Raw genomic sequence first — 21492 nt, forward strand, 5'->3', positions numbered from 1 at the left:
TGACTCTACTCTCCCTTGCAAACGGGCCAAATTGGTTGCTTGGGAGACCTGGCTGGAGTCACTCAGCACGCCCTGGATTCGAACTCGCGACTCCAGGTGTGATAGTCAGTGATAGTCTTTACTCGCTGAGCTACCCAGGCTTAAACTTTTTTAATGTTTTATGGTAATAGCCTAATGTCATCTCTCTTTTTCTCTCTGCAGTTAAACCGACAGTCATTGATGTTGATATCTTCGTAAATAGCATTGGACCTGTGTCATCAATAAATATGGTGAGTGAACGTCAAGAAAGATGCATAAACAACCTATTTTATCACTATGATGGATGTCTTTCTGATGAGTTTAATGCCCTACTTTCCATATCAACATCTCTCTGTCTCACACTGACTCTCACTTTCTCTCTTTCACATGCACACACACATTCTCAGCACTTACAGTTCAGTGCTGTAGGTGACACAACTATAGGTATGGGTTGAAAGCAGTGCCTATAGCTGTCCCTCTGAGATGTGAGTCGACTGAAAAATTTTAGTTTCCCCTGAGACACAGAAAATCTTTAGGGGTGGAAGAGAGAGAAAAAGAGAGAGAAAATAGAAAGGTCTTGAAAGAAACCTGAGACATAGAGGCAGATAAAACGGAAGAATTTTTGTACAGTAGTTTGCACTGGATGTGATAGTTAATCATAAAAATTAATTGACTGAATCTATTCTTGCAAAAAATTAAGCAGCCACTTCTTCCATATCTCTCTACGCTTTAATATATGTCATACGTGATAGTGGGCAACAGTGATAGATCTCTTTAAAAGGGTGTCTCACATCCGCTAAGGATGTTAAATTCCTCTTAAGCTCAATTCAGTCTTTGGCTACCAATGCATAAGATTCATCCTTGAAAATCTAAGTGTGTATTCACTTCCAATTATTATGGTCCAGGGTGCAGAGATAGAGAGAATGGTTGGATAATGAGTAGAATCCAAGCAAACACCTGATGAAACAGCAGCTATCGATCGATATGTCACATAAAGATGGCTATGCGTTAGAGTAGTTTTAAAGCCTTAAGAGAGGCACTTCTCAGAATAGTGGGCTTAGAACTCACAAGAGATAATAAATATTCAAGAGTGTTAAAAGTTTTCAAGGTCTTCCTCTGCACTTTACACTAAGTTGAAATTTGCTGTTAGAAGTGTCATCTTCAGACTAGCATCTGAATGGAACAGAGGTCATGACCTCCTCACAGAATCCAGTCATGCATATTCACGTACTATATTTGCATATTAAGCCAGAAGACACAGCAAAAACATTACATTTCTCTGAGGAATTAAAAATTCACAATGGCATGAATGGAAGTCACTTAACAAACATGAAATATTAGAGATACTTAGCATTTTATCAAACTCAACTTATTGCAGTCTTCTAATATTTTAATTTTAGTTTATTGCATGGATTTTATGAGTTGTAAGCATGAAAAGGAAGTACAGAAACATTTAAATATTCTTACTTTTATATTTTATCTCATGCTCTCTGACACTGTGTCTATCCATCTTCCAATAACTAATTTATGGTCCATGACAATTTCTTGAAATGCCGTACACATAATAACTCTGTCAGGCAGGTAATTTGCACAGAAAAAGCAGATGGAATTTTCTTTCACTATCCACCATTTGTAAATAAAAATGTTGTACACAACAAATAGCCTTAGCACCTTTACATATCAAAAATGGGAAAAACAAACTCAGAAAAACTAATATATTGTCAAAGCACATACTAAAAGCAGTAAATATCGGTTTGTCTGTTTTTCATGTTGTAGTCATAGTAGATCTTAATGAAATCTTATAAAGTTTAGGACTCAATATCATCTCCATGGCATTCGTGCTCTACTCATGCTCTATTTCTTTGTGCTGTTTGTGTTTGGGCCACTGCTGTATTACATTGTGTGGAAACTCTAGAACATGAATAAACACCTACGCAGAAGTCACGCAGTGATTCTAGTGTGTTGTGTGTGCTGCAGCCTGAGGGTTTTGCTTGTGCTGCTGAACTAAAATGATACAGTAAATGCAGTTTATAGAGCAGGGCTACTCAACTTTGGAAAGCTCGGGGGCCACAACGCTGGATCCCTTTGGCATCGAGGCCTGCACTCTTAATTTTTATAGTAATTCTTGTCTCTCTCTCTCTTTCTCTCTCTCTCTCCCTCTCTCTCTCTCTCTCTCTCTCTCTCATATATATATATATATATATATTAGGGCTGGGCGATATGGAAAAAATATTATCACTATATTCTTTTTCATAGCGTTCGATATCGATATTAATCATGATATTGAATCACATTTGCACATTGCACATAGAAGAAAGAAAACAAGAGAAAACAAAATCCTAAAAAGTCTAAATAGTCTTTACAAAACTGCATTGGGGCCAATCCCTTAGACAACCAATGCAGTGGTGTCTGAGGGATCTTCTATGAAAATATTACAATATTTTATAGAGTTTATCAATTGAGTGCAGTTGGATATGAATGTTATAAGATGATCTGTTCATTTTGAATCATAAAGTCTGTATATATTTATGATTTATGATAAAAATTATTTTCATATATCTTTACATACAGATATCCAAGTATGGGGGCATAGAAGCCCTTGTGACTGAGGAATAATACTGTATGGGGGTTCAGGGGTATCTTAAGAGAGAAACTGAAAATGAAAATGTAAAAGTCTGAATGGACCATTTTTCTATTTTCATTAAAGTGAGAAAGACTAGGCTACAAACTAGTAATTGTTTTGTCTTTCATCCTTCTCAGTGATGATGACATCTGAATAATTTCACAAAATTAGAACAGAAATGTATTTGTGTATTATTAAAGGCTTGGAACATGTCGATTAATAAAACTAAATTTAGAAAGAAAAAATGTTATGGTCTAAAGGTGCTCTGGAAACATGCACCTCATGTTTACGCACATGTAGGGAAAAGAGGATGCGGGTGCGGCCCGGGACAGGGCATCAGTGAAGCGTGTTTCTGTGCTAGAGAAAAATATTCAAGAATACACACACACACACACACACACACACACACACACACACACACACACACACACACACACACACACACTCACTGAGCACTTTATTAGGAACACCGGTATACCTTCATGCAATTATCTAATCAGCCAATCATGTGGCAGCTGTAAAATGCACTAAATCATGCAGACACAGGCCAGGAGCTTCTGTTTATGTTCACATCAACTTTTTCTCGCACAACATCTAGTGAGCAGCAGTTCTGTGGATGGAAAAGCCTTGTTGATGAGAGAGGTCATCGGAGAATGACCTCTCATTTCAGACTAGTTTGAGGTAACAGAAAGGCTACAGTAACTCAGACTATGACTCTGTATAATGGTAGTGAGCAGAATAGCATCTTAGAATGCAAAACACGTTGAACCTCAAGGCGGATAAGCTACAACTGCAGAAGACCAAGCAGAAGACACTGTGTCAACAGTCCTTTTGAAGGCCTGTCTTTGGACAATAAAATGGTCAAGACACTCTAAACACCATAATTCAAAGCAAAAAAGGGTAATTGGTCAGCAAGGCCCCCTCATCATGACCTTTTGAACTTCCACACAGAGTTAAAGCAGGAACTTCATCTTAATCAGGAACATTTTACACAGTCACAGTACTTTACCGATTTAAACTTCTAAAATGTACAGAATACATTTAAATCCACGATTTATACAATGCCTAGTCTTGCTAGGTAATTCTGACAATAACTTTGAACTGTGGTAACTTGTACAACTGACAAATTAATGATTATAGCCTGATGTACCTCTTTAAAATGTGTGTAATATGTTTTATAACCAAGGAATTAACCAGTGTACAATTTGTAACAAGGGATTTTCAGGTTCTGGTTATACAGAGAAAGCTGATGACAACGAATAGCATGCCTCTTGAACCATTTGCAAAATATAAAAGTTAATGATTAAAACATGCACTATTTTTGAGCGGTAAATTTCTAAGACTCCGAAACAAAGGACCATAAAATCAACTTTCGGAAAGTACAGCTCAGTCGACCATGTGACTCTGAAAAGTCACTTCTGATTGGTGCAGGACACCTTTGGTGATGCGGCCAATTTCAATTCAAATGCTCTTCTCTTCTTGTCTCTTCTTCTTCTGCTTTTCTGACTGCTCAGACTTCACTCTGACTCTTCCCTCTTGGTCTTCTCTGGATCTCGTCGGAACCAGATCCATGCCATGTGAGGTCCAAAGAAGCTCGGGACTCGAAGTCCCGAGGAAGCCTCTCAATCTCTGTTCACACACCAATGAAAAGGCCTAAACTTCAAAGTAAACATCATCATTCATCCAGACAATAATCTTAGTTTACAGAGGTCCAAAATATCGACAGAACAAACTTTCGACCAAGAGCCAAGAACCAAGCAACACAAAGAACACAAGGAAACACAAAGACACCCAAGTACATCTCTACACTTTGTTCAAAGTGCTGGTGTATTAGTTAAATACTTTGGGTAATCTGATAGCAAGTTTGTCTGTATTCAAAGATGATTTGACTGTGGTATATTTTGATAAATAATCTCATCCCTGTTTCTAAAAGATTTCACTTCAAAGCTGTACCTAAATACGTGTGATATTTTCAATAAACCATGAGAATAATATTACTCCAATAAGAGAATTAATCATAATTCCATTTCTCATATCATTCTTATGTCCTTTAGAACCTCTCGGGTTACTTAACTTACAGAAACTTATCAGACGCTGACTCTAGAGGTTCAAAGGGGGGGCTCAACCAGACCCTCAAGGACTATTGCTAAGTCCCATGAAGGGATCCTGGTCCTAACAGGAGGTCTTAATCGCATGGCCCCACGAACAATGCGAGCGAGCAGAGGATGTTTCCCCAATGGCATCCCAACAAACAGGGCATAGCAAGCCGAAAGAGCGGCTACATAAACCCTGAGAGTTGCGGGGCATGTGCCTGCTGATAATTTTTCTTGAAGAAAGTCCACAACTGAAGCAATCTGGCAGTTAACTTTATCTGCATTATGTGCAGTGCACCATCTTTCAAAGACACCCCATTTATTGGCATAACTTCTTCTAGTAGAGGGAGCCCTAGTACTCAGAATGGACTCGATAACTTCAGGTGAAAGCCCAGTGTCCCTCAGTTGGTACCTTTCAGGGGCCAAACATGAAGGTTCCACAGCTCGAGCCGGGGATGAAATGTCCCCTGCGCCTGAGACAGAAGGTCCCTCCTCTCCGGAATTGCCCAAGGTGAGCTGTCGAGGAGAGACATTATCTCCGAGAACTATACCCTGTTTGGCCAATGCAGTGCTATAAGTAAGAGGCAGGACCCTTGCTGGCGAACTCTGGCCAGAACTCCCTGGAGCAGAGAAACCAGAGGATTCGCATACAGGCACATTTTGGGCCATGTATGCGCCATCGCGTCCGGACCCAGGGGGGCTTGGTGACTCAGAGAGAAGTAGAGGGGTCTGTTGGGAGGTGAAGAGGTCCACTTCTGCTCTGTAAAATCTCAACCAGATTTGTCTCACTACCTCGGAGTGGAGTTTCCACTCCCCCATCTGTATTTTCTGTCTGGACAGTAAATCCGCTCCAACATTCAGGCATCCAGGGATATAAACAGCTCTGATTGACAGGAGCTTGCCCTGGGCCCAATGGAGAATATGCCATGCCAGTCTGTTTAGCTGGCGTGACCATAGACCTCCTTGATGGTTTATGTAAGAGACTGCCGCTGTGTTGTCCACCCACACCGGGACATGGCAGCCTCCTCAGATACTGGAGGAAGTACTTCAGGGCCAGAAATACAGCCATCAACTCGAGACAGTTGATGTGCCAATCGAGCCAATGACCCTCCCGTTCCCCTTGAGCTGGATGACCACTTAAGACTGCTCCCCAGCCCGACAGGGAGGCGTCTGTCTTTAGCAACTTGCGACAGCAAGACGCACCTAGGGTGGGACCTAAAGTTAGGAACCGGGGTCTGAACAACATAGAAAGGATACGTAGCCTGTGGCGCGTAACCCTTATCTGCCTTTGGGGACTTGCCCTTGGATGAAATCCCCTGGCTTTGAGCCACAACTGAAATGGTCTCATGTGCCAAAGGCCCAAAGGAATCACTGAAGACGGAGATGCCATGAGACCTAGTATTCGTTGATACTTACGATCAGTGCAACCTTGGCCTAGCCTGAATTTGCTCAGGGTATTCTGAATGGTCTCGATTTTAGTGGGAGACAATTGTTTCCGCATCATGATCGAATTCCATACGATCCCCAGATACGTTGTTCTCTGAGTGGGAGAGAGAACGCTTTTCTTGTCGTTGAGTCTCAAACGCAGAGAAACCAGATGAGCTAAGATGATATTCCTTTGCTGTACTGCCAGTTCTGGTGACTGTGCTAGTATCAGCCAGTCGTCTATATAATTCAGAATGCGGATGCCCTGATGTTGCAGAGGAGCCAGTGTTGCATCCATGCACTTTGTGAATGTGTGGGGTGATAAGGCTAGGCCAAATGGAAGAACCCGATATTGGAAAGCTTCGCCCCCGAAAGCGAACCTCAGGAACATCCTGTGTTGTGGCAGTATTTCTATATGAAAATATGCATCCATGAAATCTCGCTCCTCAGCCAGATCCATACGAGAGCCCCACGATGGATACATAGGAAGTAAGCAAGACGAGTGCAAAGCATTTTCACTGTACACAGCTCGCAATGCTGGCACCCGCCCCAACGCAAGAGCAGCGTAATCTTCCCCCAAACACACAAAATAAAACTGGTGTGTGTCCGCTTTAGCCATATGGTGTAAACATGGAAACACACACCGTTTGCCTTGCTTATTGCTCATGTTAAGGAAGAAAGAAAGGTTTTTTGCACACTGCCTAACAAATCTAACTCCTATCAGAGGAAAGTAGAGATTTTGACAGGCTTGAGAAGCACAACACAGAATGGTCTGAAGACAAAAGACCTGACGATGCACTTGTGGAACATCTATTTATAGCCCCTGGTACCGGCACATCCTGATGATGTCACCAGCAGAGGCTATAAATTCCAGTCAATTTCATTGACGTGTTGCACACATATTCACAGCTGGTCACACCTAATATACGTTCCCAAAGAGCTAAATCAGCGCAGCATCAAAGTGTAGCTTTTGATAGGGAACAGGACTAATGTTTGGCAGCTAGGTCTTACAGTGAGGAAAATAAGTATTTGAACACCCTGCTATTTTGCAAGTTCTCCCACTTCGAAATCATGGAGGGGTCTGAAATTGTCATCGTAGGTGCATGTCCACTGTGAGAGACATAATCTAAAAAAAAAAATCCAGAAATCACAATGTATGATTTTTTAACTATTTATTTGTATGATACAGCTGCAAATAAGTATTTGAACACCTGAGAAAATCAATGTTAATATTTGGTACAGTAGCCTTTGTTTGCAATTACAGAGGTCAAACGTTTCCTGTAGTTTTTCACCAGGTTTGCACACACTGCAGGAGGGATTTTGGCCCACTCCTCCACACAGATGTTCTCTAGATCAGTCAGGTTTCTGGGCTGTTGCTGAGAAACACGGAGTTTGAGCTCCCTCCAAAGATTCTCTATTGGGTTTAGGTCTGGAGGCTGGCTACACTGCAAAAAATGATTTTCTTGACAAGTATTTTTGTCTTGTATTCCTGTCAAATTATCTAAACTTTCTTAAAACACGATTTATTTACTTGTCAAGCAAAATGGGATAAGATATTAAGTCTTGTTTTAAGATAAATCTGACTAAATTTAGTGAACTTTAGACTCAAAACAAGAAAAAAATCTGCCAATGTGGTAAGCAAAATAAACTTAATTTAAAAGGAAAACAAGTTTATTTTTGCTTATCCCATTGGCAGATTTTTTTACTTGTTTTGAGTCTAAAGTTCACTAAATTTAGTTAGATTTATCTTAAAACAAGACTTAATATCTTATCCCATTTTGCTTGACAAGTAAATAAATCGTGTTTTAAGAAAGTTTAGATAATTTGACAGGAATACAAGACAAAAATACTTGTCTAGAAAATCATTTTTTGCAGTGTAGGCCACGCCAGAACCTTGATATGCTTCTTACAGAGCCACTCCTTGGTTATCCTGGCTGTGTGCTTCGGGTCATTGTCATGTTGGAAGAACCAGCCTCGACCCATCTTCAATGCTCTAACTGAGGGAAGGAGGTTGTTCCCCAAAATCTCGCAATACATGGCCCCGGTCATCCTCTCCTTAATACAGTGCAGTCGCCCTGTCCCATGTGCAGAAAAACACCCCAAAGCATGATGCTACCACCCCCATGCTTCACAGTAGGGATGGTGTTCTTGGGATGGTACTCATCATTCTTCTTCCTCCAAACACGGTTAGTGGAATTATGACCAAAAAGTTCTATTTTGGTCTCATCTGACCACATGACTTTCTCCCATGACTCCTCTGGATCATCCAAATGGTCATTGGCAAACTTAAGACAGGCCTTGACATGTGCTGGTTTAAGCAGGGGAACCTTCCGTGCCATGCATGATTTCAAACCATGACGTCTTAGTGTATTACCAACAGTAACCTTGGAAGCGGTGGTCCCAGCTCTTTTCAGGTCATTGACCAGCTCCTCCCGTGTAGTTCTGGGCTGATTTCTCACCTTTCTTAGGATCATTGAGACCCCACGAGGTGAGATCTTGCATGGAGCCCCAGTCCGAGGGAGATTGACAGTCATGTTTAGCTTCTTCCATTTTCTAATGATTGCTCCAACAGTGGACCTTTTTTCACCAAGCTGCTTGGCAATTTCCCGTAGCCCTTTCCAGCCTTGTGGAGGTGTACAATTTTGTCTCTAGTGTCTTTGGACAGCTCTTTGGTCTTGGCCATGTTAGTAGTTGGATTCTTACTGATTGTATGGGGTGGACAGGTGTCTTTATGCAGCTAACGACCTCAAACAGGTGCATCTAATTTAGGATAATAAATGGAGTGGAGGTGGACATTTTAAAGGCAGACTAACAGGTCTTTGAGGGTCAGAATTCTAGCTGATAGACAGGTGTTCAAATACTTATTTGCAGCTGTATCATACAAATAAATAGTTAAAAAAATCATACATTGTGATTTCTGGATTTTTTTTTTTTAGATTATGTCTCTCACAGTGGACATGCACCTACGATGACAATTTCAGACCCCTCCATGATTTCCAAGTGGGAGAACTTGCAAAATAGCAGGGTGTTCAAATACTTCTTTTCCTCACTGTATGTTGGTATGTATTAAATGAAAAAGCATTACAGATAGAAATTATAATTATATGTGTATTATTGAAAATGTTTGGCCAAAAAAATGTATATATATATATATATATATATATATATATATATATATATATATATATTGAACAAAAAGAGTACAGTATTGATTTGGATCTTAACAAACTTTATTAATTAACTGTAAATATTTGGTTTACTCTGCATTACTTTCACCAATAATTATATTTAATGGCATATGCCATTTCTATTCATGAATAAATACTAGACAATTTTCAGAGAATTACCAAACTGCCTTCAGTTGTATTGGACAAGAAAATGCTGTGTGTAATTTAAATGCAATTATATCAGGCCATCATATTGCCATGGTATATTATCAAATAAACCTCAATAATTGGTATGCGCAGGATGTTCCAAACCATTGTCGAACAGGGACAAAATCTCGTTATCTCTTTTTGTTTGAGGCACCAGAATTCCTACAGAACAGCTTCATAATTACAATAGCTAACACATTTAAAATGGCATTGATTGTTGTCTTTGAAGATCTCTTAGTTTGTGATCATGCTTAAAACTGATTATGATGGTGGTGGTATAAACTGAATATACCTTTAATATAGGAAAACCAACGCACAGGTGTCTGTGTAAAGAACTTGCACAGGGGCAAGCCAAGTCCTCTCAATACTGAATCTAGGTTTTGCATATAACCCACTGTAACAGTTCAATGATGGGCAAGGAGGAGGTGGAAACACATGCAGCGTGGCCACGTGCATCTCTCTCTCTCTCTCTTGAACTGGTGCCTCCAACTAGTCTTTATCCCCCTCCTGGCTGATTAGACCAATTCAGGGCTGGCCGTGTATCCTCACGGGCTGGTCCCACCCTCCTCCATCACCCATCTCAGGCCGGGAAACCCCCGGCATGACACACTCCCCTCCCCTTCATTCCTGGAGTGGGGGTGTTTCCCTTCCGGCCATGCCTGCCGGTAGGTCTTCCCTGCCCGGAAGGGGGAGAGGGAAAGATCGAGGCGGTGCGACAGAGAGAGAGAGAGAGAGAGAGAGAGAGAGAGAAAGATGAGAGAGAGAGAAAAACTTGCTCGCCAGCTCCTGGACACGTTGTCGCCCGGTCCTCAAGCTCTCCTCCCCGCTATTGTGGATGCCAGCTCGTGCCTCTCCCGGTGGATGGCAGAGAGTCCTCTGGCCTCTGCTCCTCCCCTTCTTGACAGACAGCTGGGGTTAGTATAATTAAGATGTCAAGGCTATTTACAGATGTTTAATCAAACTTTCCTAAAAAAGAAGATATGCTACATAGGCTATGTTAACTAACAAGCCAGCTAATGTTAGCTCGTAACATAGCCTAGCTACTTAACATACCTTTATCTTGCTGTATTTCTCTTCCTCTGTTATCTTCTTTTTCCTTTTCTCTGCACCAGAGGATATGTCCTTTTTTATGACATTACTTATTTGCTGTCTGAATGTGCTTGCATCCTGCAGCCCGTTAACTTAATATTGCGTTTTTGTATAATTAACATTGTCCATTGACATAGTATATCACAAAAACAAAAAAACACAATCAAGCTGTCATTTGATGTGCTCATGGGGGACCCCTGGTGGCCATGGGGGGCCCTAAGCAGGTGCTTACTTCGCTTATGCCTTGGGCCGCTCTGATTCACAGCCTTTGCCATGACACTCAAAATTGAGCTCCGGTGCATCCTGTTTCCACTGATCATCCTTGAGATGTTTCTACAACTTGATTGGAGTCCACCTGTGGTAAATTCAGTTGATTGGACATGATTTGGAAAGGCACACACCTATCTATATAAGCTCCCACATTTAACAGAGCATGTCATAGCATAAACCAAGCCATGAAGTCCAAGGAATTGTCTGTAGACCTCCGAGACGGGATTGTATCGAGGCACAGATCTGGGGAAGGGTACAGAAACATTTCTGCATCATTGAAGGTCCCAGTGAGTACGGTAGCCTCCATCATCTGTAAATGGAAGAAGTTTGGAATCACCAGGACTCTTCCTAGAGCTGGCCGCCCGGCCAAATTGAGCGATCGGGGGAGAAGGGCCTTAGTCAGGGAAGTGACCAAAAACTTGATGGTCACTCTGACAGAGATCCAGCATTTCTCTGTGGAGAGAGGAGGACCTTCCAGAAGAACAACCATCTCTTCAGCACTCCACCAGTCAGGCATGTATCAGTAAAAGGCACATGACAGCCCGCCTGGAGTTTGCCAAAAGGCACCTGAAGGACTCTCAGACCATGAGAAACAAAATTCTCTGGTCTGATGAAATGAAGATTGGCCTGAATAGCAAGCGTCATGTCTGTAGGAAACCAGGCACCACTCATCACCTGGCCAATACCATCCCTACAGTGAAGTATGGTGGTGGCAGCATCATGTTGTCGGGATGTTTTTCTGCGGCAGGAACTGGGAGACTAGTCAGGATCGAGGGAAAGATGAATGCAGTAATGTACAGAGACATCCTATATGAAAACCTGCTCCAGAGCACTCTGGACTTCAGACTGGGGCAAAGGTTCATCTTCCAACAGGACAATGACCCTAAGCACACAGCCAAGATAACAAAGAAGTGGATATGGGACAACTCTGTGAATGTCCTTGAGTGGCCCAGCCAGAGCCCAGGCTTGAACCCGATTGAACATCTCTGGAGAGATCTGAAGATGGCTGTGCACTGACGCTCCCCATCCAACCTGATGGAGCTTGCGAGGTCCTGCAAAGAAGAATGGGAGAAACTGCCCAAAAATAGATATGCCAAGCTTGTAGCATCGTACTCAAAAGGTGCTTCAACAAAGTATTGAACAAAGGCTGTGAATACTTATGTACATGTGATATTTTTTTTTTTAATACATTTGCAAAGATTTCAAACAAACTTATTTCACGTCGTCATTATGGGGTATTGTTTGTAGAATTTTGAGGAAAATAATTAATTTAATCCATTTTGTAATAAGGCTGTAACATAACAAAATGTGGAAAAAGTGAAGTGCTGTGAATAATTTCCGGATGCACTGTACTTATCTTAAAGCCATCCCAAATGTGTATGACTTTCCTTCTTCAGCAGAACCGAAGTGAAGATATCTATCAGATCTGTTTATCCATACAATGCAAGTGAATGAGTGCCATCAGGCTGCTGGCTGTTTGATGGTCCAAAAGGCATATTTAGGCAGCATAAAAGTAATCCACACGACTCCAATTGATAAATTAATGTCTTCAGAAACAAATCGATAGGTTTGTGTAAAAAATGTATTGATATTTGCATTGTTGCATTGTATGGACAAACAGTGCTGAACTGCGCTTGTAAAAATCTTCACTTTAGGTTCTACTGAAGAAGGAAAGATATACACATCTGGAATGGCTTAAAGGTAAGTAAATCATGAGAGAATTTTCATTTTTGGGTGAACTATTCCTTTAAGATCCTTAAAGGAATAGCGCTTTTGAACAATCCTACATGTTTGTGACCAGCTGAAATATGTGTGTAACACGTCAATGAACACTGACCAGAATTTATAGACACAGTTGGGGTAATCATTGGATGCACCTGTGACCGGGCTATAAATAGAGGTGTCACCATTATGTCGTCAGAACATTTTCTTCAGAGCATACTGTGCTGTGTGTCTCACAATTCTGTCAGAAACTTTCTTTCCTCTGCTAGGATTTAGAATTTGTTAGGCAGTGCGCAGTGAACCTTTTCTCCTTTCCCTCTTTCTATATATATATATATATATATATATATAAAAATAAAAGACAAAGGTGGAAAAATGTCGGAGAAGGAAAGCAAACGATGCGTGTTTCCCTGTCAACGTTCTATGACTGTCACGGACACTCATCAGTTTTGTTTTGTTTGTTTTGGGGAAGAGCATGCTGCTCTCGCGTTGGGGCAGGGCGAGTGCGGGCATTGCGACCTACTTTCGGGCAAAATGATTAGCGCTCGCCTCACTTACTTCCAGGAGTCAGCGCCCACTCTTTCATCGTGGGGCTCTCGCATATATCGGATCCAGCTGTTCCTTCTCATAAGCTGAAGCGCACCTCGGCGCCACTTTGTTTCACGAGGGGGGCACTGAACCTCTGTACATTTCACGCATAATAATAAAGCGGCTGAGAAATTACTTGAGGTGGTTACTCGGGCTGTCGCCAGACTACAGCTGGACTGGCCACGCGAACAACAGACACTCCCACACCCTCCCCCCCAAATGCTCCAAACTATAAGACAAATTTCTGTCTGGTGGCCCAAAAAAAAATTACAAATATATAGAATAAAAAAGAAAAAATGGAACGCTATATTAGTCCCTTCCTTTCTTTGATGACCTCCATGACGAGCTTTCTCGCTCATGTAGGAACCCATATACTTCCCGTGTTTATGTACCCTCGATGTCTTTATACTCTACTATCGTGGGTGCTGAGACACGAGGGTTTTCAATGATGCCGCCGGTCGAAGAGACGCTTGCGGGCTATCTCTCACCGGGTTCGGCATCATCACTCAAGAAACCCGCTCTCCCCACTAAGCCATGCACGACTACCTCCATGATAGTGGGGAGGGCTTATCAAGTGGCAGGTCAGGCTGGTGCTGCGCTGCACACCATGGCCGTGTTACAGGCGTACCAGGCTGACCTACTAAAAGACCTGAGTGCGGGTGCAACGCTCGATGAAGAAGCCTTTTCTGAACTTTGTCGGGCCACAGATTTATATCTCCGTGCGACCAAGCAGACAGCCCGTGCCATTGGTCGGTCTATGTCCGCTTTAGTCAGCACGGAGAGCCATTTATGGCTTAACCATTCAGGCATCAAGGATAAGGACAGTGTTTTCCCACTCGATGCCCCAGTTTCGCCAGATCCAGATTCCAGGAGGCGAAAAGCCACGAGGAAGCCTTCGGGCAGATTTTTCCTCGCCGCACTCAGGGGGTGGGGCCGTCAGCCACCCAGTAATGCCCCGATTCTGCTAGGCAGAGCGTGGCGAGTCGTGCTCCCCCTCGTAAAGACTGGGGACAGGCTCATCGCCCTCAGCAACCCCCGAAGCAGGACCTCATGGTCGTGATTTCTAAAGAACAAAACCCTGACGGTCTTGTGCCCAGCCTTGTGGGGGTAGTTCCTCTCGGGACGGGGCACGTGTACCATCCACTTCGCCCTCCCGATACCATCACGAAACCTCTTCACTCCCGCCGCCTTTGGTGTTTCGAGTGACAGAGGCTTCCAACAAAGAGTTGGGTGTACCGTTGCTTCCTGCCTTTATCCAGGACGCGGAACATTCGACATCCCCTCAACAGGAAGTGTCGAAATTGATATCCATCTCAAAGAACCTGGCAGCATGGAAACTTCTGCCAGGCATTTCTATGTGGGTTCTGAAGACAGTAGAAAGAGGCTACAGAATTCAGTTCGCTCGCCGCCCTCCACGTTTCAACGGCGTGGTTCCCACTACCGTGAAACCGGAGCAGACACGTCTACTGTGGAAACAGCTGCGAAATATCTTGGTCAAAGGGGCTATGAATGTGTTCCCCTTCCAGAGAAAGAGTCAATCTATTACAGCAGATACTTCCTAGTCCCCAAGAAGGGGGGGGGGGGTTGCATCTGATTTTAGATCTTTGAGGCTTGAACCGCTCGGTCAGGGTGTTCAAGCCTCAAACTTGAGCCTCAAGTTCAAGATGCTAACTGTCAAGACGGTCGAGTTTCAGATCCAACTTTACTATTGGCTGATCACAATCAATCTCATGGACGCATATTTCCATATTGGAATCCTGCCACAGCACAGGAAGTTCTTGAGGTTCGCTTTCGGGGACGAAGCTTTCCAGTATCGGGTTCTTCCATTCGGCCTAGCCCTATCACCCGCACATTCACGAAATGCATGGATGCAGCACTGGCTCCTTCGCGACTCTGGGGCATCTGCATTCTGAATTACATAGACGACTGGCTGATCTTAGCGCAGCTCCAAGAACTGGCAGTTCAACACAGGGATATTGTCTTAGCTCATCTGGTTTCTCCGGGTCTGAGACTCAACATCAAAGAGCATTCCCTCTCCCACCCAGGGAATAACCTCTCTGGGGGTTATATGGAATTCGATCACAATGCGGGGACAGTTGTCTTCCGCTCATATCACGTCCATTCAGAACACCCTGAGCAAACTCAGGCTAGGTCACAGTATCAACAAATACTAGGTCTCATGGCATCTGCGTCCACGGTGATCCCTTTGGGCTTGCTCCATATGAGACCATTTCAGCTGTGGCTAAAAGCCAGGGTTTCATCCAAGGGCCAGTCCCCTAGGGCTAATAAGGGTTACGCGCCGTGTGCTTCATTCCCTTGCTATGTGGTTCAGACCCCGGTTTCTTTCCTTAGGTCCCACTCTAGGTGCATCTCGTCGTCACAGGCTGCTAACGACAGACGCCTCCCTGATGGGCTGGGTAGCGGTCTTAAGTGGTCGTCCAGCTCAAGGGGATGGGAGGGTCATCAGCTCGGTTGTCACAGTAACGGTCTCGAGATGATGGCTGTATTTCTGGCCCTGAAATACTTCCTCCAGAGGCTACCATGTCTTGGTGCGGGTGGGCAATGCAGCGATAGTCTCTTACATAAACCATCAAGGAGGTCCACGTTCACGTCAGCTAAATTTCTGGCACATCGGATTCTCCTTGGGGCCCAGGGTAAGCCCCTGTCACTCAGGGCAGTTTATATCCCTGGATGCCCATATGTGGGAGCAGATTTACTGTCCAGACAGAAAATACCGATGGGTGAGTGGAAACTCCACCCTAGGTAGTGGAACAAATCTGGGTGAGATTTTACAGGGTAGAAGAGGACCTCTTCGCCTCTATGAACAGCGCAATGACTCTACTTCTCCCTGAGTCAGCCAGACCGCCTGGGTCTGGACGCGATGGCGCATACATGGCAGAGTGTGTCTGTATGCGTTTCCCCCGGTTTCTCTGCTCCCGGGAGTCTTGGCCAGAGTTCGCCAGCAAGGGTCTTGTCTCTTACTGCTAGCGCCTCACTGGCCGAACAGGATTTGGTTCTCAGAGCTGATATCTCTCCTTGACGGCTCATCTTGGGCGATTCCGGACCGTAAGGACCTTCTGTCTCAGGACGATATTTCATCCCCGGCCCGAATTGTGGAAACTTCATGTTTGGCCCCTGAAGGGTACCAACTGAGGGACACAGGGCTGTCACCTGAGGTTATCGAGACCATTCTTAGTGCTAGGGCTCCCTCTAACAGAAGAATCTACACCAATAAATGGGGTGTCTTCGAAAAGTGGTGCAGTTCACATGGTGGATTCATGGAGCCATGCAACTGAGGCCTCCTGTTAGGACCAGAACTCCTTCATTGGACTTAGCGATATTCCTGGAGGGTCTGGTTGAGACCCCCTTTGAACCTCTAGATTCAGCGTCTGACAGACTTCTGACTCTCAAGATGGTCTTTCTTATGGCGATTTACCTCTCTTAAGAGGATTGGGGATCTACAAGCTCTGTCTGTTTTGCCGGCGTGTTTAGAATTTTCCCCAGGTATGGCCAAAGCTATTCTGCATCCTCATCCTGTCACTCTGGAAGCCTCCTGCTTCCCGCCGTTTTTAACGCCGGAGCAGGAAAGACTTCACGGACTCTGCCCAGTCTGTGCCCTTCAGACTTCTGTCCACCGCACTAGCCCAGGTCAATTATTTGTCTGCTATGGGGGCCACAACAGGGGTGCGGCCGCTACCAAGCAGACTATGTCACATTGTGTGAGGGATGCTATTCCCCTGGCCTATGAGGCGCACGGTCAAGCTTCGCCAGTAGGTGTCAGGGCTCACTCCACCAGAGGGGTCGCCTCCTCTAAAGCCTTGGCTGGTCCTCTCCGCACACATTCATCAAATTTTATGGGTTAGTTGTTTATGCTACTCCGGTCTCTTACGTCCTTGAGTCGACATCTCAAGCTCATGTCTGAGACATCTCGCGTTCTTGTGAGCACACTTCACAACCATGGGTCCGGACAGCCCCACCGGACAGCCCCATCTGACGACACACTGGTGACGCCTGTATTTTTAGCCCGTTCACAGGTGCATCCAGTGATTACACCAACCGAGGCTATAAATTCCGGTCAATGTTCACTGACGTGTTACACACATTTCAGCTGGTCACAAACATGTAGGATTGTTCCCAAAGCGCTTAGCAAAGCGCAGCATCTCGTTCCGCTTTTTTCAGGGAACAAGGTTAACACATGTAACCCGAGATGTTTTCTATTATTAAATGTCAGGAATTGTAAAAAATGTATTCTGTGTAAGGAGTATGCAGACTTCTGACTTCAACTGTACCTTATATCTGCAGGTTGTAACATTGGCACCACTTTGATTTTACTTAAAAATGTAATGCAGCAATTAAAATTAAATGTTACATTTTAGTGGGTTTACCCTTTTATTTTTACATTATAAGGGATCAATAAGCTCTGGTACCTGTGAGAGAGATACTGAAATCCTAGAGGTCTCTACACATAACATGTCCATTGACAGAACACACACACACACACACACACACACACACACACACACACACACACACACACACACATTGGTGCAGCTATTATTATGAGGACTCTCCATAGACATAATGATTTTTAAACTGTACAAACTATAGATTCTGTCCCATAACACTATCCCTTAAACTAACTCTCACAAAAAACTTTCTCATTTTCACATTTTCAATAAAACATAGTTTAGAATATTTTTAAATCTATTTGAATTATGGGGACACTAGAAATGCCCTCATCAACCATATTTATATCATTATAACCTTGTAATTACAAATTTTTAGCCTAAAAAAAGTCCTTGTAAACCACATAAACCTGCGCGCGCACACACACACACACACACACACACACACACACACATACACACACACACATACACCATGTTTCAGATTATTATTTACATCCAGTATAAATCATAATATTTTGAAAAGAGTATTTCATGATGAAACTTGGCTGAAACTTGTTATTCACTCCTGGGATTAAAAATGAATGCCATATTTTGAAATGTAGTTCAATGTCAAAAAAGAAGAAATATTATGACAGAAAACACATAAGAACTATTGAAGATTCAAAAAACTATTTCTTGTTCAGTAATCAAATAAGCAAATTTGTGACATAGCACACATTTGGAGGAAATGTCAGATTTTATTTGCTTACATTGAAGCACAAAGAATGCACTTTGGAATGTTTTCAAACCATGCTGGGATAACATAGATCATGGATTTTCAAAAACCTTTGGAGTCCGTCCCAGCTTGAGTGCATGCTTTAATTACCAGAAAGAAATATATATTAGGGCTGTCGATTTAATGCGTTAATTCAGTGTTATTAATTTCATAAAAAATAACGCATAAAAAAAATTTACGGAATTAATCGCAATTCCCCCTCAAGGACGATTCCTGAGAAACGTAAGCTTGTAGTACCACCTGTTTACTCCAGAGGGCAGTAAGTGAAACTTCAGCTTTATGGCAACGCGCAGTTCATACAGTGAACAAAACTGTTCAGCATGCAGCGCAACACAAACATGTGTTACGTTCTTGCGTTCAAAACATTTGATGGAGTGCAAATTCAATCTAAGGGATCTCAAGATGTGTTCTAAGTATTAAACTATATTTAACTTGCCACCGTGACCTAAACATTTTATGTTTATGATGCAATGCACCTGAGACGCTACACAAGCATGTCTGATGCTTGTTGAAATTGACGGGTCCTTAAACAAGCCCTCATAATAAATCTCGAACTGATTGACATATTCACTTGCGAAATGGATTGCTGTGAACTGTGTGCCAATGATTGGCTAATGTTCAATAATATGGTAGTAAACAGTACATTGTATTCTAAAGCCACATTTTGTATTGTATAATCAATGATTAACTCTTCTGTCACAAGAATGTAATGCATTTTGATTATCTGAATATTTTTAATATATATATATATATATATATATATATATATATATATATATATCTATATATATATATATCTATCCATTTATATATTAGGGCTGCACGATTTGGGGAAAATGTCATATTGCTATTATTGAGGCTAATATTGCGATATGCAATTGCGATATAATAAACAAATGGTATCATGAGTCAACTTGCTTGGTGTCACGAACCCCGCTCCTCTGCCCCATCCCCGCTTCGTCGCACACACACTCACTCCTCAAGCTCGCACGCTCGCCCCGCCCCCTCGAGCTTTTCACGCTCTTTTTGCTCGCTCGAGCCCTCACGCCCACTTTGCTCCTACTCGCTCACATGCTCATAGGCAATCTCCCTTCCTCGAGTTTCTCACACGTTTCCAATCCCCCAGAACATTATGACCACCTGCACTCGCGTCATCTGCACTCCTGCACATTAGTTTCGCCTGCACTCGTCTCATCACCTATCATTGTTTACACCTGCACTCGCCCCTATATATTTCAATAGTTGGTTATTGTATTTAGTTTTCCGTGTCTTTGCCCCCCGCTAGTCTCGTCTAGTTTTGAACTCCTCTTGTCCTCCTCTTAGCTTGCCAGCTCCCCTTGTTCCCCTGTCTTTTGCTCCCACTAGTCCCGTCTACTCTGATCCTGTTTCCCGGCTTCGACCTCCCCACTCTCGTTGACCACTCTCTCCCGGATTTGCCCCTTTACTCAACTTTGTTTCCCCGGCTTTTGACCCTATGCTACCCTGACCATTCTCCCTCTGGATTTTCCGTGCTGTACTTTTGTTTGCCTGCAAATAAACGCAGTTTTGACATACATTGTGACTGTCTCTTCTTGTGCGGGTTACAGAATAACCAACCATTACCGAAGACAGTCACAATGCCCCGCGCTGAGGATTCGCGCAGCTCACTAGAGCGGAGGTGCACGTCACATTCGGCGTGAGGAGCTACAGTTTGGAGGCAGGACCAAGCGCTCGTGGCCCAGGGGCAGCAGGTATGTCCCTTGTCTGATTTATGTCACCCTGTTTCACCTGTGTCTGCCCCTGAGCCCGTTTATGCCTCCAGTGCATTTCTGACGCCGTAAGCCTTCATCCCCTGAGAGGTTTGATGGCTCTTCGGCGCTTGCCAAGGGTTGTTTATGCAGGCAGTGGTTGTAGAACTTTTGACCGTGCCCTTAACATTATGGACCCAGTGGCCCAACTCTTGGTTTTAGCGTCAGGGAGTCAACCCTTGGAGGCTTATGTGGTTGATTTTTGTACCCTGGCCAACCAGGTGAATTTTGATGAGGTGGCTCTGAAAGACATTTTTCAATTTGGACTGAATGAGCCAGCCTCATCATTCATGCCTGGTGGTCGCTGCTCTCTCAACCTGGCTCAGTTTATTGACCTCGCCCTACTGTACGCTGGTTCCTCGTTTACTGTGGGGGAGGCAGAAACTGAACCAACGTTCCATACCACGGCCCCGTCTTGAAGCCTACCACGGCCCCCGTCTTGAAGCCTACCACGGCCCCCGTCCCGAAGCCTGTCGCGGCCCCCGTCCCGAAGCCTGTCGCGGCCCTAGTCCCGAAGCCTGTCCCGGCCCTAGTCCCGAAGCCTGACACGGCCCTAGCCCCGAAGCCTTACACGGCCCTAGCCCCGAGGCCTGACACGGCCCTAGCCCCGAGGCCTGACACGGCCCTAGCCCCGAAGCCTGACACGGCCCTAGCCCCGAAGCCTTACACGGCCCCAGCCCCGAAGCCTTACACGGCCCCAGTCCCGAAGCCTGTCACGGCCCTAGTCCGGAAGCCTGACACGTCCCGAGGCCTGTCACGGCCCCAGTCCCGAAGCCTGTCACGGCCCCAGTCTCGAAGCCTGGCACGGCCAGTGAGTCAACGCCCATGCCTGCCACGGCCAGAGAGCCAGCGCCCATGCCCGCCACGGCCAACGAGCCAGCGCCCATGCCCGCCACGGCCAACGAGCCAGCGCCCATGCCCGCCACGGTTGGTCCCAGGACCAAGCGCTCGTGGCCCAGGGGCAGCAGGTATGTCCCTTGTCTGATTTATGTCACCCTGTTTCACCTGTGTCTGCCCCTGAGCCCGTTTATGCCTCCAGTGCATTTCTGAGCGCCGTAAGCCTTCATCCCCCTGAGAGGTTTGATGGCTCTTCGGGCGCTTGCCAAGGGTTGTTTATGCAGGCAGTGGTTGTAGAACTTTTGACCGTGCCCTTAACATTATGGACCCAGTGGCCCAACTCTTGGTTTTGCGTCAGGGGAGTCAACCCTTGGAGGCTTATGTGGTTGATTTTTGTACCCTGGCCAACCAGGTGAATTTTGATGAGGTGGCTCTGAAAGACATTTTTCAATTTGGACTGAATGAGCCAGCCTCATCATTCA

The 21492-nt window shown here is 44.3% G+C and overlaps 1 protein-coding gene across 2 annotated transcripts in view; it reads left to right on the plus strand.

Moving 5' to 3' along the window:
* The window catches only part of LOC127646424 (gamma-aminobutyric acid receptor subunit gamma-3-like), a 256679-nt gene that overhangs the window by 89687 nt on the left and 145500 nt on the right, over positions 1 to 21492 (plus strand). For both annotated transcript variants that reach the window (XM_052130068.1, XM_052130070.1), the window contains exon 3: positions 202 to 269. In XM_052130068.1, the coding sequence (XP_051986028.1) occupies positions 202 to 269 (68 nt within the window). The remainder of the gene's footprint in view (positions 1 to 201; positions 270 to 21492) is intronic.

This window comes from Xyrauchen texanus, chromosome 7, assembly GCF_025860055.1.
Source record: "Xyrauchen texanus isolate HMW12.3.18 chromosome 7, RBS_HiC_50CHRs, whole genome shotgun sequence".
Taxonomy (NCBI): domain Eukaryota; kingdom Metazoa; phylum Chordata; class Actinopteri; order Cypriniformes; family Catostomidae; genus Xyrauchen; species Xyrauchen texanus.